A 27,212-nucleotide genomic window follows, 5' to 3' on the forward strand; every position below is an offset into this window, starting at 1 on the left:
AATGGTTCTACTGCTCTGTTGTTCACAAAACTTTTGCCTTTGTCTAAATAGTGCACATAGAAAAGATTGGTTCAGAAGCATTTGGCAGTAACTGCTTTCACCAGGGAGAAGCTGTTTAAACTTAGATGATAACTGAGATTCTCTAATGACTGCAATCAAATGCTAATTTAGATTCTTCATTTTTTAAATGTAGCAAGCTACTTTTTATGTTTTATATACTTGAAAGTTAATTTAAAATGAGCAAGTGGGTTTAAAATGTTAAAACTCATGTCCAAATTATATATGAGACAGAATGGAATGAAAAATAAACATTTAAGTTTTCAGTACTTGGTTGCTTACCCTTTTTGCTTTTGCACGCATCGGTGTGTCATGAAGGTAGCGTGAGGGTGCATCAGACAGATAGACTTCAACATCGTCAGGCACTTCTTCAAGAAAGTTGGAAGGAACCAGCCCCTTCTGCCCGTTCAGCTCACCCTGTAACACAAGGGAAGTTTGGGGGAATGCTTTAATTAAATGAAATTCAGGTTACCAAGAAGGTAAGAAAATACTTTTGACTACATTTCACAGCCAGTGAAGCAGTTCTGAGGCAATCAAATTATTTTTCTGGCCCTCAGCAGCAGTCACTTGTAAAAGGGAGCTGAAGGAGCTGGCAGGGCTGTTTTCTGCAGCTACCATGGTGTGGATATGAAGAAATCCAAGCTGAAGATGCTGACCGACAGCTACTGCTGGAATGCTGTTTCTCAGGAGTAAATTCTTAAACAAATGACAGAGTCGTAGGGATCAGTTCCCTGATCAAAACACTACTGAACTGCTAATCTCAATTAAATATCATCAGAGCAGAATCTATCTCGATTCTCTTCCTGGATGAAATGCCTTATCCATTAAAGTCATTTATACATTCATATAGACTAATTTGTGATCAAAGTACACATTTTCCTGCAAATTGTGTACTGTAACTATTACTCACACAATGCCAGCAGTAACTCTGAGTTGCATCAACCCTATAAGCCTGTGATGAAGTAGTAAGAGTGAGCCACCTTCAGCAGTGACAGCAAAGTCTTTTGGGTTCTGCTGCACAGCTGCAGGAGCTGCGTTCCCAGCTCTGAGTGAGCTTGTAGCAGGTTGAAGGGACAAGCAGAGGCCAACTTACATAGTAAAATCCATCTTCATCAATTTCACCAAAGACAGTGATAATGTCCCCTGTGCAGAACGTAAGTTCAGCCTGCAAAAAAAAACCATTTGTTTTGTTAGACAAACATTAATGGTTTTCTTTTTAACAGTAAGTCCTTTTAATATTTTTTACTCTTTTGTATTAAAACAGTGAAATTGAGGTGAATTGTGAGAGCAGTCATTGGGTTTTCTTAGAATGTGAAATTGAAGCACCTCTCTTAGCAGGTTGCAGGCAGCTGCAGGACTCGCTGTGCCAAACAAGCTGAATGCAACCCCACCCTGGAGGAACTCAAAATATATCTGCACAGAACTGGGCACAGAACATGTAACAGAGACAATGTGAAAAGTGATTCCATTGTTGCTGATGACAAGGTGACAAATATGCAGAGATGGGAGACTGCACGTAGGTAAATGGAAGATAAACTTATAATGAAGATCTAGCTAATGCTCAGTTGTTTAAATGAAAATCTAGCTAATGTTCAGTGATTGCTTAAGATATTTTTACATTCTTATTAAAAAAATGCTAGAGACAAGACAGCCACAAAAGCTCAGAAACATGAATTAAGAAAAAATATGGCATACTATGAATGCTGCTCCTCTGTGCTAAACTAGGCTGGTTTGAGCTGCAAAAAAGGGCTGATTTTGAAGGAATGGTAAGGTAGGTTACAGACATCTGATAGCAGGCTTGTCAGCGTGAGGTAGAGCAGTGTTTGGAAATAACCATCTTACATGGAAACACAAAGCAGCGAATGGAAAAGAATCGTTCTCTACTATTTGTAACAACTCCATGTTTTTGTCCTTACAGAAATTCATTTTGGATAGATTTACACACGTTGCACACACACAGTGCCCAGTCATATTTCCATAACTGACAATTTGTGGAGAGCCACAATAAACAAATCCTACCAAATACATTCCTTGGTTGTTTTTCAACGAACACAATTCTACTTGTATGAATTTGCAGTAAATACGAGTGTATGTGAAAATACTCTATATTTCTACTTTTGAATTATTTTTTTCGGCACATTAGCTGTTACGTGTAACAGTGCTTACTAATACCAGCTGTGTTTCAATTAAATTACGGCTCCATAAATGGTAAACACAGTAAAAAATTATGTAAATACCTCTACATCAACGTTAGGAGAACTTTCTCTTGGATCGTAATCGTACAGCGCGACCATCCTCCTCGTAGTCACCGAGTGCTGCCTGCCACTGCGCCTGTTTCTTTCTGTTCCAGTCACAAGGAGAGCAAGGGAAGGGAAGCTATCAAAGTTATTTTGAACACAAGCCACACGGTCTGCATTTTTTCCCCACATCATTCACACCAGTGCAGTGACAATGTTGGTATTTCTCTAGCACAAAGATAAGATGCCATGGATTACCACAAACCCAATAACACAGATAAAGGTATCAAACCAGCATATGCATTTCATCAATAACAGTTTGCTTGCACTCTTCATTTCAAGCTACTCAGATCTCTGAGCAGTATTTATCTGCAAATGCAAAACAAGTGTTCTGAAATTTTCTGCCATTCTTGGTTAGAAGAATCGAGTTCATGAGGATGTACAAAGCTAAACATTTCTGATTATGGCTTCATTCCATTTCAGTACAGCTACCAAACTTACTGCCTGTTCCTCTGCCCTCCCCTGGTCACAGGATTGTTACTCAAATGTCTGCTGGGAGACTGCAGTGAGAACTGGGCACTCAGCTGTCCCAAGACAAAAGAGGTTACCATTAACTCAGAAGTCTGCAGTACTTTTCAAGACTCCTTGACAACAAAAACTCACTCTCAAGTCCTGTTTCATTTTACATGTCTAATTTGTGGGGAACAGAAAGAAAGGAGTGAAGTAGTAGCTTAAAGGAACCACATGCTGTGTTTACTGATTGCTGTTGACATTTACCAGGAATGTCCAAAATGGGCCACATTTTAAATTTGAATGATATTAGCATGATTCTTGCAAATGATTGCTGCAGCAAGAGAAACATGCGTGTTAGTGCTACTTACAGACAGGCATTGAGGGCAGGCCTGATGAGCATTATGCAGTGTGACAAAGGAAACCTGAGGTTGGGAGGCACCCTGTGACTCCTGGCAGGTGGGCGAATGTCAAAGGTGAGCTAATGTGGCAGCAAACACTGAGTGTAGCATGCGCTCACAGATTTCACATCACCCTCCAGCTGACACTGAGGCATTCAGTCAGAGATCACTTTTGCAGGGGGTGGATTTGAGTTATTTTTCCAGTTACCAATGCAAGGGAATAGACAGAACACAAAGAGATCCAAAATGGAGGCATGGACCATAATAGGAGGAGGACCCAGTTCCCTGGCTTCCCAGAACCCACACTTAGACGACTGCCTCCAGAGTAGCACTTCTCAGTTTGAAGTACTTTTCTGGGGCAAGACGCTGCCTACAGTCTGGGCTCAAGGACCATGAGCAAGGAAGGAATCCAAAAATGATTCCCTATGTATCTGCTATGTGATGGTATTTTCCAGTTTCTGATTTCCAAGAGATCAAAGGCATAAAAAAATATATAAATCTAGACAGCTCAAATCATTTCAGCTAATTTACAGCTTGAATCAAGTTATTGTTTCTTAGCACAGACCTCTTTTAGACTTTCTGGATCTGCGGTGTACAGAGCGTGTGCTCTCTTTGAAACGGTCACAGTTGACTTCAGGAAAGGAATGCATACAAATAAAAGAAGAGAAGATATGAAGCTGTTCAAAGTTCTGCTTTTAAGGATTAAATGTGGGCAAAGGATTAAGAAAAATAAAGCCATATGAACACAGCATGTAAAGTGTCTGATATGACATTAAGACTATGAACAACAATATGAAGCAGACTAACGGCCTGCTAAACGATCCACATGGGCAGCTTCTGTGACAACAAGGATCTGAGCACATGGATCTCTGCTATTCAGACTTCATAGTTTTAAATTAAGCCAAACTAACTGCTCTCTCCAATCCATTAAAAAAGAGCATTTTTGGTTTGTTTTGGCTTGTTGTGTTTTTGCTTGTTTTTATGTGGCTAACAACTTAAATCCACGTTAAACTGGAAACAACACTTTTGAATTGCTAAAATATTTAAAGGTGAACTGCTGGGGGTAGGTTGCTAACAGCTCTCAGAAATATCTCAGAATAAAACTCAGTGCTTAAAAACGTAAAGCAGGGCAAAATTTCCATTTCAAATTGCCTTCCTCCTTCTAAGAGAATTTCTCAGCTCTTTCAGAAGATGCTGCTGGTTGAGTGCACTGAAAAAAGATACTTGTCCAATATGACCCTTAAACAGCCAAAACATTAAAATTATAGGGTGTTAAATACATTTGTGGCTTCAGTAGTGACTTAGGTAAGAACTGAGAGCACTGAGCAGGTCTTAAAGCAGTAAGTTCCAAATACAGCTGTTGAGGATTACATTTTCTGTATTTGAATCCGTCCTCATGAGAGAATTAGAAGTACCTTCAGACACTTCTTAATCCCAGCAGCCCTTCAGTTGTGTTTACAGGTGTAACCACAGCAGGTTAGGTGTCCGATTCCAACAGACTTCAGACAATGTAGACTCATGTTAACAACTACATCTGCAAAACAATGCTGCGGACAGCCAACCTATGCAGGCACATCTGTAAGACCCACTGTCTGCCAGTCCCAAGCTTCTGAAATGGATGTGCAGGTGTCTGTGTTGTACCTACAGAGCAGATGGGCAGGGGGGTTTACAAGTGCATGACTGGGAACATTCGTTGTGCTTCTGTAGCCTAAGTCAACAAATAGATTTGAGATGACAGCAATTAAGAACTTAAGATGTCCTTTCCTTTCATAGACAACAGGAACTTTAGAAAATAATATCTTGAAAAGCAACAAAAATAATTTGTCTCATATTTGCTAATGTTTTGGGATACAATCAGGTTTTATTTCATCTAAGAAAACAATTGTGGAAGACTTGTTTTTAGCAACCACTTTTACAGTTCACTTTTAAACAGGACTGAACCAGTTCCAGCCCTTTCTACTTTTTTGAATGATGTTGAAAGCTTTGTAACGTGTTGAGATACTGCTATGAAATGCACAGTTAGAAGAAAATCTTAGTTAGATACTTGCATTGTGTACCTCTGTACAACACTGTAACAACAATGTAATGCAAGTGGTTCGTAATGGAATCATTTGGCCAATCTGCTTTTTAAGGGGTTTGTTACTGTAAAATCCATTAAATCTGACAATATGTAGTGCTGTCCCAAATTACATTACACATAACCCTTTGCCACAATCCCTTTAAATTATTGGTCAAGTAGGAAAACGTAGAAGAGTATAAATAATGACAAATAAGTGATTCGTTGTATGCTTTGCAGCAGTGAGCATATCACAAGGCACCTCAGCACAGCACACTCCAAAGCACAGGGATCTTGTTCTGTGTCTTTCAGGTAAGGAAAAAGTTGTAAAAAATACCAGGGTAGTGAAGATAGAAAACCTTCTTTGCAGCAAAAGGTGTGACCAAGATTAAATATTGAACAAAGTCATCCAGTTACTGACACAGAATGTATCCCTCAATGTAGGAAACTGCTGCAGAATTTAGATGCATCTGCATATAATAAAAACAAAAGGCAAAGCAGATCCAGCCAAGTTAACAGCACCCAAGAATATGTGAACTGAAGCACATATATTGCTCCTTACCTATTTTCTCTACCGGTGTGTTCAAAGGAAGAAAACCTTGTTTTAGAAGCTGATCCATCATCTCCTCATCATCTGCTTGGATCTCAGAGACCATGTTACATGGGATAAGGCCGATCCTTGTGCACGTTTCTCCACGATAGAATCCATCAGCATCTTTGTCCCCATAAACCTGTTATTTAAATAATAATAATGTCGGTCAATAAAGTTTTAGCCTTTAGGATTCTTTATGAAGGCAAAATGGTTCCCAAGGCACAGATGATTACAGTTCAAATGTAAGATTATATTAGTTTTTACTAATGCGATTTAAATTAAAGAACTGAAACTGTTAGGTTAATTTGAATTTTGATTTCTAAGCAGAAATGGGACTTTTCTGTTAGCATTAAAAAAGCACAAAATTCAGTGACAACACTGAAAGCCAACAGCTTTCCTAGGAAACATGAATTAAGCTACAAAAATAGCACGAATCTTCATCAGTGAGAACAGCTAAATAAAATTTCTGCCTTCTAAAAATTCATGTTTGCCAATGACAGGCCTTTATCTAAGATTGTACCACACAAAAATGATGACTTTAAGGCAGAACTGATGATTAATTTTAGAGTATTTCTTGTTTAGGCAAAATAATTTCCTTATTTCTTTTTATTAAAAACAAACAAAAATCCAATCGCTTCCGTTCAAATCGGTGTTTGAAAAAGTGACCTTTCATCAGCTGTAACTTTATAGAGCAGGAACATTTTCAGTTTCAACCACTCACCTGGCACATTGCTACTTCACAGTGCAGCATCTGTGACTGCAATGCATGGACAGGACAGACTTCACACAGTTCATGATGGAACTGACCCACCACCACCCCAAAGCTCAGGTGATGTGTGAAAAGCAATTTGGAAATGCAAACTAAGCCACATTCACATCAATGTCATGAGAAATAAAATGCAGATTGCATAATAATTACCACAGACCCAGACAGAAACTAAACATCAGTCAGCATAAATAACTTACATAGGGTCTCTCCAGACATTTCAGTGGCAAACATGTACACGTTAGTGAGGAAATAGTTTAAATAAAAATTTGGTAATTATCAAATAAATATTGCAGCAGAGAAAAGTTCTTAAACAATTTCCATATCTTTGGAATAAATTTGCATCAGTGAGGAGGTAAGCAGAAGATCTGAAGTATTTAACGTTAAATGTTTATTATTTTGTATACAGACAGGATGCAATCCAACACAGTGGAAGGAAGTAAATATTTTAATAGTTTAAGTTACAATTAATTATATCTTTCAAGCATGTACCGTGAAAAGTGAGTCTATATTTTTTCAGGTTCAATTTCAGATAATACTTAAATCTCAGTTAAACTTCTGAGTACCAGAATCCCCACCTCTCCCCTTCCTCATTTCCACCCATTTTGCACCAGCTTAGATACAAGGTTGTAGGAGGAAATGCTTACATCTGCTGGTTCAAATAAAAAATCTGCCAGCTTTTTAAAATCTGAATAGCAAGCTGAGCAAATTTGCCTTGCAGCTGCACAATCATAATGAGGCAGGCTGTGATAGAGGGCATGAATAAAGACAAGGATGGAGCATAACACTGTCACTGCCACCTGGAACAGAGCTGATGTTTCTTCTGCTGCCTCTTCAAGGGTCAGCTTTTGCACCTTACACTGATCAGTCAGAAAAGAACTTTTCGAGTTTCAAAGAGGAAGACTCCGGAAAAGAGACACCTGATTTTGAACCTTGATACAGCAGCTGTAGGTACTCTAAGCACTTTCACAGTACCTTTGGAGGACAATTTCCTTTAGCAGTTTTCTCTGTAGGCTTTGTAACAATGGACATAGGGGGCTTCTGTCTCAGCATGTAACTCTGGCCATAACTACCTAAGGCAACTTTGAGCTTTTTGCCCATTACCTAATCATTTTGAAGCCCTTAGCAAGAGGTGTTAGGTTCCAAATCCAACAAGATTTACAGCCAAAACCTTGGAGAACAAAAAAAAATAATCTTGGACTCTAGACACACAAGTTGCTTTCTCCAGTAGGAAAAAGCACACCCTGTTTTAGCCCTGTTTGTCTTTAGATCTCACCTTAATGATCTGCCCTTCTTTAAATGGCAGCTCTTCTTCTGCAGCATCAGGATTTGGGGACATTGTCAGCGGGTCGTAGTCAAAGAGTGCAACAAATATTCGAGTAGAAAGATCTTCTGTCCCAGGATCTGTTTCTGATTCTTCATACATATCTGGAGAAAGATGGTCATGGCCACCATAGCCATCTATGGAAGTAAATTCAGAAAACAACAACTCAGTAATACAAGTTGGCTTCATTCAACTATTCCAGTTAATATTTAAAAAGTATTGGGCATTTCAGTGAAAACTCAATGTATGTCCTACCATGTTCAATGTTTTTTTTTAACAGTAAGACTAATTTTTTTTTTAAAGTATATTCATCATCTGCTTGCACTGAATGGTTTGCTGATCTGCACACCACACTAACATTTACACAAGCGAATACAGCTCAACAAAACAATTGGGGTTTTTTTTAGGTTTACTATAGTTTGCTGCAAATGAGAGTAGCACCTTAAGAGTGACAGGATGACAGGTTTTGCCATTGCTGCAAAAATAACCAATGCTTTTGATCCAACTATTTTCCAGCACAGCTGCTTCTGTTCTTCAAAACATAAGAAAGCACATCCCAGCAGGGTTGAAAACACAGTTCTAATCTCTTCTCTCCAGACAGGTAGGAAGATACATAGTGCAGCAGTGTTAAATTATGCCAGGGTTGGAACTACACTACTATTTTGTTTAAAGAGAGTCAGTTAACATAGCCAGCAGTGCCTCAAAACAACACAAACACTATAAAAATGTAATAAAATCCAGGAACAGTGGTTAGCTATGACTGCATTTAATTATAGGCTTGGTAGGAGTGATCATCCATGATCATCCATGAGTATCACAGTACTTGCCACTGTACTGCAAGGTATCCAATCAATTAGGATATTAAAGGTGAAGACTAGCTTTTCATTTCTTATAGCTTTCATACTGTTCAGGTTACCTGGAGAATTCATTTAGTCCATGAATCAACAACACACTTGAGGATGAACTTCAGTAAAACTGAGTTAGAAAACTAGGCCAGAAAAGCTGACAGTGAGTGTTTTGATTGACAGGTTTCAAACATTTTAAAATTCTGCTTTGAAGGAGCACATGGCAGCACTTCCACAGAAACAAAAACAGAACAGCAAAAACAAACATGCTCTCTCATACATGAAGCCTCAGACCCCAAAATAAAGCACTTAAAATCACAGGCCACTTCAGTAAAACTTATTGTGCAAGTCCCACTCACTTAAATGGGAGCCACATACTTTTACTCTTTGCTAAACTAACACTGATCATCTAGTTTACAAGATCTTTCACAAGATTAGAGAATGTGATATTATGAACAATGAAAATGTAGTAGCTATATCAATGTTTCCCCAAATACAATTTTAACTGCAATAATCTCTTACGAGGAATTTCTCTTAATAGTTTAAATATTCAGTAGGTAATATCACGATTAAAATTTCTTTTTGCCACAACTCCAGATTTCATTCAATGTTTGAGATGTTTAAACTACCAGAAAATATTTTCAGAGGGTCGCAGCTTTAAGGGAACAGCTACTGACTCTTGGGTCCAGATAACAAGAAATAATGTGAGTAAGGAAAAATGCAAAACAGCAAAAGGGCAGGGAAAAGTTCCAGCCAAGAAGCTTTATGCAGACACAAAGCACAGAAAGGAAGTCAGGGAGAAATGCACGTATGGGACAGAAAGCAATGGGACACAAAGGGTGGGATTCCTCTGTTGTGTTCTCTCACAGTCAGTTTGCAGTCTGCATGTGGTTTGTACTCATGCCCAACAGGTAATATGAAACTGATGGGTTAAAGGTGGGACTTCTTGTTTGTTCGTTTTAAACTACAGATTGTTGCATCCTACTTTGACTGCAATTAATGGTAATTAGGTGCAAACACAAAGTATAGCCAAACATACCTCAGTTAAAAGCACTGACCTGTAATAATCTGAATCAAAACAGTCAACGTTTGCTTCGTTGAATGAGAAAGCATTAGCTCATTAGCTACAAATCTTATTTCTCTGAAGAGACATATACTACCCATGCACACATACAACTGTGTATGTAAAATCTTAGTCTTTGGATGCAGCCAGCCAGATTCCCAGCTGCTGCAGTTTACCACCATTGCATTGAATTCATTAGCTAGACACAAATTTACACAAGTTGGTGACTGCAAGCAAGTCATGTTTTGAACAGTCAATAACTGTTTGCTTTGACTCAACAGTCAATCACTATTTGCTTAAATTTTCAGGGCCCATTTTCTTCATCCAGAAATGAGGAAATAAAGAAAAAAGTGTTTCCTACTCTATATATGACCTAGGCTGCTCTTATAGGTTAAATGTGAAGACACTCCAATTTACTGAGTTATGAACTATGAAAACTGAGTTGTTGATCATGTAATGGTTTCTATGTTGATGAAGCAACAAATACCATCAGTTCTCCTACTATCAAACGCTGGGTTGTGACATAACAGCTGACCCTCTCCAGCCTGCATGGAAGCGTGCTCATTCTGATGAATGGCTGTTCAGGTATGTGCAGGAGATACTGACTGGCATTAGTAGCAGCAGAGGTAGCTTCACAAAGGTTCATGCAACGCAGTGTGCTTGGACGCAGCCAAGGATGGAGAGGTGGCTGGCTGCACAGCAGTTTCGGGACAGAGAGCTAAGGGCTGTTTGTCCCTCACATCTGAGTTGGAGAAACTTACCTGGCAGCAGACAGGATTTAAGAGCTATTCCCCTGGCATTCTGCATTGCATGCAATGTTGTCATACAGAAACCGCACTTGTTAACACGCAGCTCTACAAGGTGTCTGTCACAAAGGAGGAATAATGTTCGGCATACCGTATCTATATTCAGAGGTACGCTGCTGAGGCCATTTCTTGTGTCCACCAATGCTGCGATAATAAGCTTCTTCTTTTACAGGTGAAATATTTCCCTCACTACCTGACCGAGACCGCCCGCCTTCACTGTTACTGTCCATTGTAATTTCTATGGAGAAAAAGGGAATGATCTATTAAACATATCGCACTGTTGCCTTTGTGGAGGCTCCTGTGGGCAGGCTTTGCCCTACCTGCTTCTGACTGGCATAGAGTAGGAAGGCTAAACAGTGGGGAAGCTTTGCCAGACGCCTCAGCTTCTAGAGATCCTCCTTCAGCAGGGGAATCACAGAAAGGTGTATCTCCTTTTTAAAAGCTTCTAAATTTTGTGCTTTTTAAAATTCAAACAGGGTAAATATTATCAGTTAGATCTTTGGATAGGAATCATCTTGTATTACGAGGTTCAAATAATCCTACCTGACAGATCTGCAAGGTCAAGAGCACTGTAAACTGTGTTTCACCTTCTAAAGTATCAACCTAAAAACAAAAATTAATTAATTTACTTAAATCCTACCTTCAACAATGACTAATCCAAAGTATTTATAGCTTAATGGAGAAAATGCCTCAAATAATTTACATTTTGGAAAATCTAAAGACTTGTCTTTGGAATCCTGACAATATTATAGTACTGAAGTTCTTTCCCACTCATTTAACCTTCCAGAGTTGCTTTAAGAACTTCCTGTAGTAGGTGATGCAGAATAACTCAGTAAATGCTCCAGGCACACAGGTAAAAGAACAAGCTGCTGCCAAGACAATTGGGATCCACATTTTGGAGCAGCATACTGAAGCCAATAAAATAGTTTCATATATTTAAGCAGTCCAAACTTTGGCATATTGTAATGGTAGAACTACAGTAATTTCATTCTTCCAATATCCTATGTGCAGCCCTTATTCATGGGAAATTTCTGTGTCAGTGGAAGTTCTGAAAGTTAGTTCAAGTTTATGCAATCCTCTACTGTATGATTTTGGACAGCATAATTTTAACTTGCTTTCCTGATAAATGAGTTAAATACATTTAACTGGGACATTTCATATCTTCTACAATTTCGTCCAGTAAACTTCTAGGAAGCAAGCTTTGTGCAGAGTTTTATCTAGTGTTTATATCTCCCTTGTCTATTCTCAGAGCGTTTTACTTCAGTATGATGCTGGAAGTGAGGAATGTCTCCCAGCTATTTTAAATGCCAATTTTTTTAGTCAGAAGTCAGGCCTTTTGATATCTGAGCCTTTTATACTTTAAGTTGCACAGAACAAACGTAGGACTTTAGATTCTGTTTAATAATGTTTGATTGATTATAAGCAATTAATTTCTTTATCTGACTCCTGATTGATTGCTACTGAACCACTAAAGAGCAGTCATGACTTGCTGCCATTTGTGTCCTCACAAATTGTTGACAGAAAGTGAACTCTGGCAAATTACTTCCCTATTTTTTAATTAAGAGGAAACCCAAAGTACTAATTCAAACAAGCCTGCCTACTCTCTCACTATTTATATAAAAAAATTAGATACTTGGCTTAAGTAGTCCAAATGTAAACAGAATCTTTACTCTTGAAGAAAAAAAAGGCTGCTTTTGGACGAGAAGGAAAAAAGACATGACAATTTAACAGTCCTACCACCACCATCTGAATGCTGTTTGGTTCAGCTAACAGCAGCCTGTCAACAGCACAGGAGCCTCCCTGGAGACGATTCTCCTCTATGCCATTTTCACATCAGAGTTATTCCATTAATATCTGCATGATCCTGGTTTATAGCAGGATGTGGGGAAAGAATCAGGCCTCTGAAAAACCATGTTGTTACACTGCAGCTATTAAGGCAGTTTCTTGTATTACAGCTGTGTGTACTGTGACCTACAGTTGCACTCATAATAACTCCTGATAACAAGTATCCAAATAATTGTGCCCAATAAGGGGATTTTGCTTTTTTTTTTTTTTTTTTTTTTTGACAGCACTGGCATTTTAGTGTAAGCTCATACAAAGGGAAAATTATTCAGTATTTTCTTAAAAAAGCACTCCTTTATGATCAGTCTCTTTCCTTCTGATAATCCCCATTGGTGATGCCTCTCATCCACACAGATGTCAGATGAGAACTGCCTAACACTGCTTTCTGCTCCTGCTGCTGATGTGAACAGTGTTCAAAAATTAAAGCATGGTTTAGGAACAAGAACGAGACTGATTTTATGTCTTCATGGAGTAATGTTCTGCTCATAGCTCACATTACTCTTGCTGCATTTGTTTTGCATGTGTTTCCTGATTTTTCAGTCTGAATGTTCCTTATTTGTCAGCATAGAGTGCAAGTTTTACAAATATGTATTTGGCCATATTATCTTGATTCCATTATCTTTTCTGCACGACTTTTTGGATTTCCTGGTATACACCAGAATAAATTTTAAGTCATAAATAAGCCAGAAATAGAGATTAAATATAGTAGACATATGCAAGTTCTACCAACTTGTTACATTTAAGAGCTTCAATTTTCTCCAGGTGAATTCCAAAAAGTAGTCAAGAAAATGGAAAGTAAATGCAAAATGACAGTTGATGAATGGGAAGATGGATGGCTGAATGGATCATCAAATGAGTACATTTATTTTACTGATGGGATTCCTGCCTGCATTATTATTATTATTATTATTAGGTAAGATTTAACAGCATCTAACCCAAGCAACACCCAGCAACACCCATTAAATTCAATGAAAATAATCCCAGTGATGTCAGTGCCTAGCAATTCAGCCCCCACGAGACACTTATATTAGTGCACTTATATTTAGCTCGTATTTAGATGGAGAAGCTTTTAGTTCCATCTCACCCCATCGCTCAAGACAAGTGTCCTTTGTAAGGATCGCCTCCCCAACTCTGAGGCTGCAAAGAACAGAAATGCACCAATCTGTCCAACTAACCAATGGAAGGGACCAACATTGGTCGAGACCTTTGTGGCACTGCACTGCCATGAGAGGACCTTCGCCCTGCATGCTCCACCCTTTCAGGCCGTCCTGCAGATGATGGATTACCTAAAAGCTAAAAAAACAACAAAAGAAAAAACAGGTTTGTAAATTACATGCATGATAACATTATGGTTACATGGTTGGACATTAATCAGGTCAATCATATTTGGAAGCAAAAGCTCTAAAGGCAACTAAACTTAGTTTTTAACTCAAAGGTTAGCTGAAAAGTAAATACTGTTGCCTGGCAAACCTGCAAAAACAAAAATGGTTCCCTGATTTATGGCAGTTTTGCAACCAGCAGTCACACATCAGAACAAAAAGAAAAGAAAAGAATTTTGGAAACATTCTTTTGCCTTTGTTGTTGCTGCTAAAATGACATCATAATCTCCTGAAGAGTCATGCGACCAGTCACGAGAGTTCATGATATTGGACTGCACTGAAAAGGCAAGCAATTTTTTGTTGTCAGCTGTGCAGCTTTGACCAGTTTGCAGCATGTGAACAAGTGTATATCCTTCTGCCTTTGAGCACGCTGCTTTTCTATAATGGCTTTTGATTGTTAAAGCCTTTTAGATGTTCTTGAAACATGTAGAAGGGAATGTAGACACATTTCATCTCACATCACAGCTGTCTCCCTCTGTTCATTACCCTTGCAGAAAACACTGCTACTTTAATAATGAAATGATACTATTTCAATGCTCTCCAGAGTTCATCATGCAGCCACTGAGATTAATACAGCTTGGGGATCAGTTTTAATGGGAGAAATTTTTAAGGATCATTTCAGAATAGACTGCTGGGCTAGAAGAGCAGGCAGCTGATTTCTACTGTTCTATGAAACACGCTTGATCTGAGATTTCCACTCTGGACTGCTGCAGACAGGGCGGGCAAAGAACTTGTTTGAACTTTTGGGAGCTGGGAAGCCTATGGATACAGCTATCAAAGCACAGAGACTGCCAGACTAACGGACAGAAACACAATTAGGCAGGATTACACAGAGGCATCCTTGAAAGATATGGAACAGCCCTGTCCTCTCCCTTTCGAAGAAGCTGTTTGCCTGCATTCTCGTGCAGAGATGCAGACTGCAACTTCAAAGGCAAGAAGAGATGATCTAAAAAGGAAGTCGAAGTGGCAACAGCGCAGAGAGAAGGGAGGAAATGGAAATATGATGAAACCTGTGACTCAACAAACGTGGGTCACTGTTACACTGGGGAGTCTTGATTGTCCACAGATGACTCATGATAAAGAGCATATCCTCAAAATTGAGTGAGTGAGATGAACAAAAAGAATATGATGAAATGGATTCTTTGAGATATTTAAAATAAAAATTACTGATGAAATATTTTTCCAGTTAAAATGCAGTGTTGTTTTTTTTTTTTTTTCTTTTTTTTTTTTCTTTTTTTTTTTAAAGCAACATTTAGATGGGCAAAATAAAGTAAAACATTCTTTGGGAAAAATTGTAGTTCAGCTAACCCTTAATTAAAATTTAGATTCAGTTGTCCTTTAATAAAAGCAGCCATTATTGTAATTTTTTCTGTGGGAAAATTGTTGTAAAGCAAATTAAACTGATTTTAGCATGACATAAAAGATGACTGTAAAGCAAAACGCAGAATAATAAACAAAAATGAACGGGAAGGAAAAAAATGGGAAAAATGCAGCTGAGAGGTCCAAAGGATGGACTCTAAAAATTAATTCAGAAAAAAAAAACCCACAAAACAAAACCAACAGAAAAAAACACAGGAGAAAGAAAACTGATTTGGCAAGCAGATGTTAGAAGGAAGAATTACTTCACACACCAAAGAGTCTTCTGCATCTCTGTGGGATGACTTTGCAAGAGGACCAGCTGCCCTAGAGTCAGCCATTTTTAAGTCGTTCTTCCAGCCTCCCTGAACATCTTCATTGGACAAATTATCTGGTCTATTACATTTCTGAGTCTCATACTTTTTCTCGTAACTGGACTTGACCTGTTCACTCCTGGGCTCTACAAAGGAAGATCCCAAGTCACCAAAATCTTCTTCAATGCTGGTTTGCCTTGTTAAAGTTTTCCTGCGAGCAAGCAATGGCCTCATGCTTTTCCTGCAGGAACAATCAGCAGTGTCTGCACAACAGCTAGATGCAACACTGGCAGAAACTGAATCGCAAGTGTATCTGAACGTAAAACGAGATTCCTCTTCTTCACTTCCACAGTCCAGTCCACTGTCTGGGCTTCTTGATAAGGACCGGCTGTATCTGCATCCTTTGTCATCTGCAGCAAAATCCTCCATGTCTGAAATTCTGTGCTTGGCTGGGTACCAGAAGTTGTGCTGCTGATCTTGATTGTAGGGCCTAGGTGGTCTAGAGTCTCTAGCTATTGTGGATTTCTTTTTATAGGGCATACCTAAACCCTGCTTGTACAGCAGTTCAGTGTATTCACCATCCTCTTCAGCTACTTCTGGAATACTGAACAGCTTTTTACTGTGATGTATCTGCTGTGAAAAGTCAGGCTGTTCCAAAAAAGTGGCGTCAGTGGTCTTATTCTTATTGCACTCCTTAAGATTATGTAATGTTAAAAACCAGAGAGGGAATAAAGAGTGTGTGACAAAAATAAAATGGGAGGGAAAAGGGAGAAGAAAAGAAAAATAAAGACAGAATTAGTTTTAGAGCAATGGCAAACATAAGACATGCAGCTTATTAAGTGAAAAGGATGTCATGCTTTGAATGAGAATCTGTGAAAAATAAAGACATGATTAAGAAAGTTTCTGTGTGTCAGATACCACGAGGAGTCAGTACAAACAACTGAGCGATGCTCTAACAAGAACAAACCCATGCATCTAAAACAAAGCAACAGAAGCTGCATACAGATTCCAGCATGGTGAATGAGAATGGCATTAAAACATGGCACTAGTGCTGAGTATGATCCTTACCACATGACAAATTGGAATTTAATTTTTCTTTGTAGCCAGAACCCATATCTGAGAATGAAAATTCTGTTCTAACAAGCTTTCTTGCTTTGCATCTATTATATTATCCTATATAAGTACCAAATATCCCTAGAACTCCTGCCACAGTAGAGAAATTCTGCAAACATCACTAAAGAAGCTTTAGATTCCTTTAGAAAATTAAAAAAAAAAAAAAAAAAATTAAAAAAAGCATCATTTTCAAAGCTTGGCTTCCAGAGAAAGAAGCCAGAGAAGCTGGCTGCTCTCTGATGCCCCTTGGTCTGGCACTGTCCTCAAATCTCCCATCATAATCCTGTACCTGCTTGATAAAGCCAGTATTTGAAAATCAGCCTATTAGTAGAACTAAGTAAAAGTCTCTGTTTATACCAGAAGTGGGTACAAACTATCCCATCTTGAATAAAATAAGCATTCTGAACACAATAATGCTTTTGACACTTTTGTGTTGTAATTACACTAAACACACGTTGGTGGGACAGAAGAAACCTCTGTAGCATCTTTGCTGGACTCCAAGGAGAGACAACGTATGTCTGATCTGTCTTAAGTTATAAACGTGCATCAGTCCCATGAAACTTTTATGACAAACTGCCATAGAAATACGAAAAAGTCAATAGATACGAGCAGGAAGTTTTATCTGAGTTCAAGTATTCCTCATTTTAGAATACTCAGATCTGGTAAGTTAGCTCAGTCTTCCCTTTATCACTGACACCTGCCTTTGTTTTAAGGAACCACTGGAGGAAATAGCAATCTCACAATAAAGGAAGTATTTACCTGCATGCAAAACATTTTCTTGTTACTTGAGAATATCTATTTCCTTAGGAGAAAATAATTACAGCTGAAAGTGCATGGTTGGCATACTTTCAGATGCAAGAGGAACACAAACCTGTTTACACTATGGAAAACCTAGTAAATACGCTTTTTTTTGTTGCCGTTAACTAACTACTGCTGTTGAAAAGCAAAATTGGATCTTGTGAAAGAAGGGGAAATTACTGAGCACTTTGGGATCAGAATCTGACGTGAAGCATGTATCCAAAACCCTAACAATACGGTGGGTAATATTCTCCATGTGAGACTCCGACATCTGTGAGCCCTGCCCCAGGAAGCACTCACACTGAGTTCTGCTTCTGCAGATTAAGCACCACACCTTCCACATACACCACAACATGCACAAAGGTATGCCAGCAGAATTCAAAATGTCTAGAATGACTTATCACACCAATTAAGGGCCTGGTTGGATATCAAAAATTAGCGATACTATCATAAAACTAAGGAATAGGTATCGTTTCTGAAGCATGAATCACAGGAACAGTCTGAGGACAATTTACTTTTTCTCTAGAGGAAGGGTCAGAAGCAGCATGCAGAAGGATTTCAGATTCAACCTTTATGATAGTAGAAAAATTGAAACACCCATTAGTTTTGTTTTGAAAAAGTACCCCTCTCATTCCAGATAGTGTCAGAATAGAAGGGCTGAGTTTACAGTACATGAAAGCAGTTTCGATGGTCATAATTCTTTTATGTGTGTGAAAATAGCACTGTTTTTTTGTTAAACAACTAAATACTAGAAGAAAAATCCACCTGTGGTTTTCCTTATCATTCAATTTATCCAGCTTGCTAAGAGAAGAATTTAGTGTAATCGATATACACATAAAAAGCAAATACAGTTTACACGAGCAGACATACTATGGGAAATACACGCTCTGCATTCAGTAAGCTCAGTGTTCTGCATATATCTAATTGTTGTATTTCATGATTAATATTCTTATACAGTGTTAAAACGGAATTTCTGACACTTATTTCCTGTTTGGTGATTCCTTCATTACCCCAAATCTCCTTCTTACAAGTGTGCTTTGAAGTCAGAGAAAGAGATGGCACTGAAAATAGGAAAAAACACATCTGATATGAAAAGCCTAAATTGTTGTAGGTGGATTTTTTTTCCCCCTATAGGTATGCATGTTTATATAATCAACTCGTTATTTGAGTAGTACTTGCAATATATTGTCATATAAACAAGGAAAAAGATCCCAGATACACAGCAAAAGCTGCAACTTCCACAATTTCATATAGAAAAACAGTGAACTAGCTACAAGAGTAGATATCCAACAATGGAGAGGGGAAAAAAAGAAAAGAGAAGAAACAAATTCTAAGTCTACACAGCACTTATTTTTAATCATCTTCAAAATCCATAATTGACTGAAAAAGTGCTTTGAAGGAAGAAAAAAACCACGGAGGTACTCTTAAGGTTTCCCTGCAGTCACACTTACCTTAAGTGCATTGTGTGAAGTCAAACTGACTCGCCGTCTTCCTCCATCCTCCAGCTGCATTTCAGAGTACAGCTCTTCCTCATCTTCCTCCATAATATCAGACAAATCAGAACCTCTGCTGCTCTCTGTATGGTAGTCTTCACCGTGGCAATAGTGAGGCTATTCAGCAGAATGAGAAAGAAAAATCTTTAATGACTGAAATTAAAATTCCTTGTGCACCACCTATGAGGACCAGAAGTACTTCCTTGGTTTGAACATCACAGTAATACTGCATGTAAATGACATCATGTAGGTTGCTCTTTTGTTTTATGAATAAAACCTTTTTTTTCCATTTATGCTCCCATTTAATTCAAGAAACCCAGTCTCAAATCCATAGGTGATCCAAAAAGATGCATACAGAGCATCAAATCTAGCTTTAGTCCTGATGAAATTCCTCTAAAGAGGTCCTTCATGCATCAGTAGACTTGCTGACCAAATTGTAAAAGCCCTAGGATAATTCACATATCATCTGTTCTTCACAGCTGTTTGTTACATCACATAATGATTTAAAAGTGATCAGCACTTAGTTATTGCAGCATGTTACCATCATTGTATAATATAGCTAGCTGATGGAATTTGAAGCTTTCATTCTGTTAAACATTGCAGGAATGGACTGGCTACAGTTGTAATGGCCTTTTATAACTAGTTTGAATATTTTAAGTTCCAATTAGATGGAAGATAAAGAGGAAAATATATGTCTCACTAAATTGCTACTAAACTGTTAAGCAGGTGTGGCCTTGGTTTAATTCCTGCTTAGCCAGAGTGCTATGTACAACAAACCAGATCATAAACTAAACTCATTGTATTTCCAAGGATACATTTTAAAATGAAGCTGAATGTCTGCAGTAAAACATCTCGAGATCACAAAATAAATCATAAAATAAAAAACTCTCACAGATTATCAAATGCCAGTACTGCTGAAATAAATCCATGCTTGCTTGGACCATCACACCTAGCAAGTTGCCTCCACAGCTTACCTAGTGTGGTACTAACAACAGTAGAGTCCTGCTAAACAGCCACCCAATTATTTAAAGAAATCTTTTAATACAAGCACTAGATTAAATAAATCATGAAACGTAACTAGGACATATTATATAAGGAACAATTGTGCAGTTCTGCCTAAGATCTGTATCTGTATAATCTGTATGGAAAAGGGCACACAAACTTCACATGCAATAACTGAACTGTTTCAGATCTCTGATCCATGCTACCCTTCCTCATGAGACATGCTCAAACTGAGGAGTTTAAAATCTATATTTCCACCTCCAAAACACAAAACACCAAACATGAAGGATCTCCATGAGTGGCCATATCTAATGCTCTTCAAACACTTGAAGAAAAACCTTAACATCACTTGCATCTATCTGCAGGTCTTTTTTTCCACTCATCTATAAATTAAGGCAAGTAAACTGATACAAAGCCTAAGACATTTGATTACAGATTGGAATACAGAATAGCAATTCTTGAAGATACCAGCAGCACAAACGCATTACAATAAAAATATCAAACTAATAATTTCTTATGGAGAAAACCACCACAGATTACGTCTCTCCATTTTTTTCCAATTATTTCTTTACTAACAAACCACACGGTAAAAGTGATCTTTCATAAACAACATAAATGAGCAATTAAACTTCAAATAGGTATATCTCACTAAGCTGCAAACGTTTAATAATCAATTTGCACTTAACACACTGCAGCTGTTTCACAAGATATAATCTGGCTGCTGTTCCTCAGAGCACATTTTCAGTGTTTTAAAGCGATGAGGAATTCTTTCAGCCTCACACACACACACAAAATTCTAATTATATCTGAGAAGGCTTGAAGCCAGGTAGATTTCAAATCTGGCCTCGAGGACATAACTAGTAGATAGCAAAGTTTAACCTCTTTAGGCTTCAAAGAACATAAATCTAAGGGTTCCCTGACTTTCAGTGTTCATATCCAAGCTGTCTGTATTGGTTTTTAGAGCTCATTAAAGCAGACACACTCCAAATAATCTTTGGATGATCTAAGGTCTACTTGCAGCAACTTAGTATGCTTACAGTAGATATACCCAAGTTTGTTTAACTTGGTCAAGTACAAACATACATATATTTGTTAACATAAAAAAACCTAATTTTATCTTAGTCCCAGTACAAACACTATACACAGTTTACACTGAGTCTTCTTAGTGAGATCACTGGGCCTGATAAAAAATCTTGGTCTCTTTGCATCTAGAACCATTTTAATTGTATACAGATGTAAAGATGCATCTCACTCATGAGCACATTTTGTAAACATAGCATGATTGGATATATTTAAAAAAAAAAAAAAAAATGGAAACCACTCCATGTAAAGATGACACTAAATGAAATCCTCAAGCTCCAGATTTGGAACACCTGAGATTTGGAGCAATGTTTGTACATAAATAAATGATTGAGCTTCTGTGATGAGCTGAGCCAAAACTCCACAAGGTTTTAGAAGTGGTACAAAGAAAGGCACTGCTCAGAGCCTTCAAAATGTGAAGTCAGATGTCTGGCTAGCAAGATTCTTCAGCCATCCCAAGACACAAGAAAGCATCTAGCTAGGATTTACAACTCCCTTGAAAGTAACTTATAAAATCACTTCCTGTTTTTTTCGAGTTGGATCAAACTAAAAGCTGCACAGATGTGGAAAATTCTTTTGCTACATCTTTCTATTCCTTACAGCATCCTTCCCTAAGTATATATGATTTTCTGCTAATTAGCATTACAGGTTACAGCTTTAAAAAATCCTTCCCTCTTTCCGTTTTTTTCCCCCCAAAACATTACAGCATTCTTTCATACACAATAATAACACACAAATCCCAAATCCCAGAGCCCAAATGTGACTTTTTTTTTTTTAAAAGCATTTCCAGTACTTAAACAGCTATGTAGTATAAAAGTCTATAGATACATGGTACCAAGCACTCAGTTCTCATCAGAAAGTCTAATGCTGCAGTAACAGGACATTAATCTGTTGCCACACAATTATACAGTATGGTTACAATAATTAGTTGCCCTGAAGATCATGCTGAGCTTCACAAAATAACTCATTTCATATTAAATAACCGGCACAATAAAAAAAACAGGTTACTCACTTGCTTTCCAAGTTCTGATCCTTTCAAGAAATCATCAACTGAAGCCCCCCTCCTTTTGACATTAGGAGAATCATATCCATCTTCCTCATCATCTGAGTTAGCGTACTGTGCTGCATTGCTCCTTTCACTAAAAACACTCCTCCTTTCCATCTATCAAACCAACAAAAAATGGAAAATTGTAAAGATGACTTCATCTTGCAACCAATGGAGAAATGGCTAAATAAGGCATAAAAACTCACGAGCACAATGCTTTAATATACTCATGGTTTAAAGCAATGTTAGTTTTCCTAACTAACCTTTTAGGAAAGGCTTCCTCCCCATTCTCCCCCAACCCCTCTGAGAATTATTTTCTGGAAACATTTCTAGTACAGCTATGAAGCTTCTACTGTTGGTCAAAGGTTGATCAATGCTCTGTATGGTTAAAGGCATATTTGCTGAAGATACAACAGAATTTTAATATACAGCTTCTCAAAACACTGATCTTCAGGTCTGGGAATTTATTAGAAGCTAAGTAGGGTTCATACTACAAAAAAAAGTATAGTTGATGGAAAGCCCTACAATGAATAAAGCAAGCCCTAAAAGCTGCAAGAAAAAAGTTGGTCTTTACCCTATTGCTCTCTGCAACTCGCTGCGCAGCTTCTCTTGCCATGGCTTTTGCAACAGTGTTTGGGACAGGTGTGCCTTGAGGTTGAGGGAGTATTCGGTTTGGCGATGGAGATCTTCTCCCCTGAAGCGAGCTGTGAAAGTTAGGGACAGGTGGTTCAAGTGTGTGCCCATGAACAGGGGATGCTGAACGAGTCTGCTCCCATGACTCATCTATTTTTACATGTGGACCTAAATGTTCTTCTTTGGTTTCTGGGGCTCCGGCACTTGCTAATGGCTTAGATTTGGGAGCAGTTCTGGGGAGAGGGGATGGAGGCACCAGTAGGTCAGATGGAATGGCAGCAACAGAAGAGTCCACTGATTCCCCTTGTGCAGAGAGTGTTCGAACAGTAACTTCCTTTGCTTCAAGACTTCTTAGTCTCATTAGCTCCACCAACGTGTTCTCTGCTGTTGGAAAGATCACCTCTGCCACCTGTGTACACAAATAAGCAACATACTAGCACGAAGATATGTTACCCTCCCTTCAACCACACTGATGAAGAGCCTTCAACGTTTTAACATGGAGTGAAAGTTAGGGCACCACAACAATTAGCACCAGTCTTCTTAATTCTTTCCAACTCTTCTGTCCAAAAGCTGAAATGTGTACAGAAAGGGTGCTAATGATCAAATAGCACAAACAAAAGAACAAGTACTGATAAAAAGCAAGAAAGCATAGCAGACATTGAAGTGCCATCACACATTTATTGCCACCTTTGCCTGCCAGCAGAAATTCACCTAACGCAGATGGTACCTGTAATGCTGGAACTCACCCGTTGACCTTTTGCATAAACACCATAGCCTGTGACATTGGCACCGTGGGAGGTCCCTGTTGCTGTCAGGGCTGGTGGCTTCCAGGACACCTGTATGGTTGCTTGGGTGGACCCGGCCCGGACAGTAACATCTTGAGGTGGAGCTGGAGGACCTAAGACATGCAAGACTGGTCATCACTGAGCCTTAGACTGGAGTCCGTAGATGAGTTTCAGAGTTGGAAACTACAGACCTCAAAGGACTTATTTTTTTCAAGAAGACAAAGTATCGTTGTTGAGTTACAGTGTAAAAACAGAAGCATACACTCAACATGAACTGATCCTGGGCCTTACAGACATTAGCTAAGCTCTATTTACAACATAGTTTGCAATTGCGTTGCACTTTGCTCCAATTTTTATCCCACCAGGCTGCATAACTGCTACTTACTTTGAACAGAAATGTTAATAGACAAATGTGAGGGAAAAGGCACCCAGAATGACACTGTTAATGAAAAATGGCTGCAAGTGACAGCAAGTGACTTTTTGGTATCTTTGCACTGAATGCATGTGGCATTCATAGAAATGACTTTGGAATTCTGCTTCCATCAGTGACCATCAGTGCCTCCAAGTCAAGATCCACAGGTCAGAAGCACAGTGACACTAAGGTGCACTGGATGCAAGGCAGAACTGGAACCTTTTCAATCAGCAGCATGTTGGTTAAAGACAACTGGATTCAACATCTTTTATCTGCACTGAATAAAAATGTATATCTACTAACCTTTGAAGGCATTTAGCATACATTAGAGAAATAGTACACCAAGTACATCCTTAATTAAAAGACGTTATCAAGCTACTATAAATAGCTCTACTTTGGACAGGAACCAAAGTGAAACATTGTAGTTTATTAGTTCATGAATATTTCAGGCATCCTGTTCTGTTATTTAACAATCAAACACTGGGAAGTGCTTCATGATAAAACATTTCCGAAGCAGGTTTCAGCTGTAGCCACACCTGGGTAATAGCTGGGAGAACACAAACCTTAGCAGCTGAGAGTTTGCTTTTTCCAGTGAACAAAGCACCTCTAATTTCTGTTCATCTACTGAGAGAGAAAGTTACAAATATTCTGTGTGCATTCACTGCTGCCAAACAGATCATCATACAAGTGTAAATATCAAACAAGCCTCATCCTCCAGATACACTGGCAAACCATCAGTGCATTTCAGTGGTTTGTTATCACTGCCTTTCATCTTTGGAAATAAAATTCTGGTCATGTTCATGACACCATAGGCAGAACATGATTTTTTTCCCTATAACATCCATTGCACCTAGTATATTTTTAACTAGCAAGACCAAAGCAGTAAATCTAACCTAACCGACTTTCTTCCCAAGATAAGATGTTGAATTAGGAGCCAGTTTCATCTTCCCTATTTTGCTGACAGCCTGTATTAGCAATTCAGCATAATTCTTCAGTTTACAGGAAGAAGGCAACTGATCTGTTCCAGTATCTTGTCTCTGTCAGTGACATTCATCTGCTTTTGCAGGAGACGACACCTTTCTTCCATTCTCTCAAACAAACAACCTCCAGAGAGTTTATTTCTACCTTTGTAGCCTGTAACAGAGATTGATTTAATAAAATGCAATGCATCTCAACAGAGAACATGTCATTATTGCTTTAGCGTGCTTCAGCAACTAGAGGGAGTTAAAGACTCTTAAGAGTTTGGCCTGAAAAAATCTCACTCGAAAGGCATTTCCCAAATAACAAAGAAGTCAAACAAATTTAATTCACCGTATGGGCAACATCTCCCAGGTACAAAGTTGAAAATGCTCTCCTCCTAGCAGATGCTGCAATAGTATCACCACTTATCCCACTGAAATGACTGAAAACAAAACACTAAATGCCCAAATACAAGACATACAAGCTTAATTCCTTCTCTAAGTTCAACCAACTGTCCTGCATGTGTCCTTACATGTAAGTCACTCAACCCAAGGAAGAGGCCAGAAATAATTCCAGTTCCCTTGCTGGAATTGAATCCCAGCAGGGAGTCAAACAACACACTGCACTGTAGATGTCATTGGAATTTCATTTGCCAGGAGTCACTTGTGCTTGACTGCCTCTGTTTCAGGGGCATTCAGTGCTCTAGAAGTATGAATATAAAGTAAATGTCCTAATTGTCTTTGATTAGACAAGTCTATAAGAAGAGATGTTCACATTTTTAGGTATTACCATATATTCCAAAATCATGACATTACCCTTCCAATGTAGTACACTATTTCAGCTCTAGTCTTCAATGTTACATCACAGTTCACTGGGAGAAGACTCATAATTTATCTACATCTCTAATGTAAAAGCAAGGTGGGAAAAAAAAGGCCCTGACTTTTCAAAACAGAACCGATTTACTACCTCCACAAATTCAAATTGTACCTGTGATTACAACCACACAACCAAAACTCACCTGTATCACCCCTAAATCACTGTGATCCTCTAAGCTATCTATACTGCTTTCTATTCCAGGGAAGAAATGGATCATCTCCATAAAAAGTGCATCTGGATACACAAATAACATGCTAGAATAATAATTGTTTCTGTCCAGAGCTGTCCATACAAACAAAAATAAATTGCTAACAGAACTACTGTAACTAAACTAACTAAAAACAAGTCGAGATTATTCTGATAAATATATTCTAGCACTTGATGATGTTCTGCATGTCTTTCTCTAACTTACCTTCCCAAAATGTACCAAGGAACAAGAAGGGGAGTAACACAGGAGAGGAATGAGTCATAGGTACCATTAAGCAATCAAATAGTCCACAGCCTGTTCATGAAAGTGACATTGATTACAGCATAAAGCAAAGGGTAGGCTATTTTATCTGGAATTTTTACAGAAACATAACTGGAGAGTTAGGGAGAAAGATACCAAACCTGCTGGCAACGTAGAAAATTCCACAAAGGCTTCTTTTTTTTCTCGTTGTTCTAGGGGAAGCTGCCAGGGCATCTGGTGGGGCTTTGCCATGACTTTCACCTTGTAGGCCATATTGGGTTTCAAATTAAAAAAATGGTACTTGTAGCTAGCAGCTTTGACAATGTCAAACTCTTCTTCATTAAGAAAAATGACATGACTGTAATTACTATTTGTAGGGAGCCAGGACAGCTCAGCAGAAATCTGGGTTATGTTGTCCACTTTGAGATTAGAGGGGGCTACAACGACGTCCTTCCCAACTAACAAAGTGCACTGCAGTTCATCTGAGTTACCCTTATTTGTAATGCTCTGAATTGAGATTCGGTAAGTACAAGTAGAAATGTTAAGCTTTTCTATAAGAGCTTTCGTTCTGCTTCCCAAGGCTATGTTCATCCGTACTTCTTTGTCAACCAGAACATTATAGCTGTTAATGGTTCCCCATCCGGGTGGCACTACTGGCGGCTCCCAGCCCACAATGACACTTTTGGCTAGTTGTTTAATAAGGGTGATTTTTCTAGGATAAGGCACAATGTCTTCTCCAATTTCATCAATGTTCACATCCAGAGTCCCTGCACCGTTGCTGATTACGCTAGAGTCTATGTGACTTGGTGGACTTATCTCCAGGATATCTCCTTCCAAAGTAGAACCCGAATGGTTGATGAAATTCTGATCTTGTTCACTGCTTAATGTGCTCGATAAACGGGTCTCATTGTCTTGAACAAAATCCACAAAATTCGAAGGGACCAGTCCTCTCTGTCCATCTAGAAGCTCCCCTGGTGAGAAAGAAAAACATCACTGAAGTCCTTGAGGAGCACAGACCT

General features: G+C 38.5%; 1 protein-coding gene across 8 annotated transcripts in view; it reads right to left on the reverse strand.

Moving 5' to 3' along the window:
* RIMBP2 (RIMS binding protein 2) overlaps positions 1-27,212 on the reverse strand; it is a 403,010-nt gene that overhangs the window by 3,576 nt on the left and 372,222 nt on the right. For 3 of the 8 annotated variants that reach the window (XM_052691401.1, XM_052691394.1, XM_052691400.1), the window contains 13 exons: positions 26,355-27,164; positions 23,459-23,610; positions 22,654-23,121; positions 22,047-22,196; positions 18,911-19,069; positions 15,510-16,241; positions 13,675-13,792; positions 10,749-10,895; positions 7,896-8,080; positions 5,824-5,992; positions 2,295-2,398; positions 1,151-1,222; positions 340-474 (listed from right to left, as the gene is read on the reverse strand). In XM_052691401.1, the coding sequence (XP_052547361.1) occupies positions 340-474; positions 1,151-1,222; positions 2,295-2,398; positions 5,824-5,992; positions 7,896-8,080; positions 10,749-10,895; positions 13,675-13,792; positions 15,510-16,241; positions 18,911-19,069; positions 22,047-22,196; positions 22,654-23,121; positions 23,459-23,610; positions 26,355-27,164 (3,401 nt within the window). Of the gene's footprint in view, positions 1-339; positions 475-1,150; positions 1,223-2,294; positions 2,399-3,770; positions 3,837-5,823; positions 5,993-7,895; positions 8,081-10,748; positions 10,896-13,674; positions 13,793-15,509; positions 16,242-18,910; positions 19,070-22,046; positions 22,197-22,653; positions 23,122-23,458; positions 23,611-26,354; positions 27,165-27,212 lie in introns of all 8 variants that reach the window. The other 5 variants (XM_052691397.1, XM_052691399.1, XM_052691398.1 and 2 more) reach the window with 3 other exon arrangements.

This window comes from Tympanuchus pallidicinctus, unplaced genomic scaffold (genome assembly GCF_026119805.1).
Source record: "Tympanuchus pallidicinctus isolate F22 unplaced genomic scaffold, pur_lepc_1.0 scaffold28, whole genome shotgun sequence".
Taxonomy (NCBI): Eukaryota; Metazoa; Chordata; class Aves; order Galliformes; family Phasianidae; genus Tympanuchus; species Tympanuchus pallidicinctus.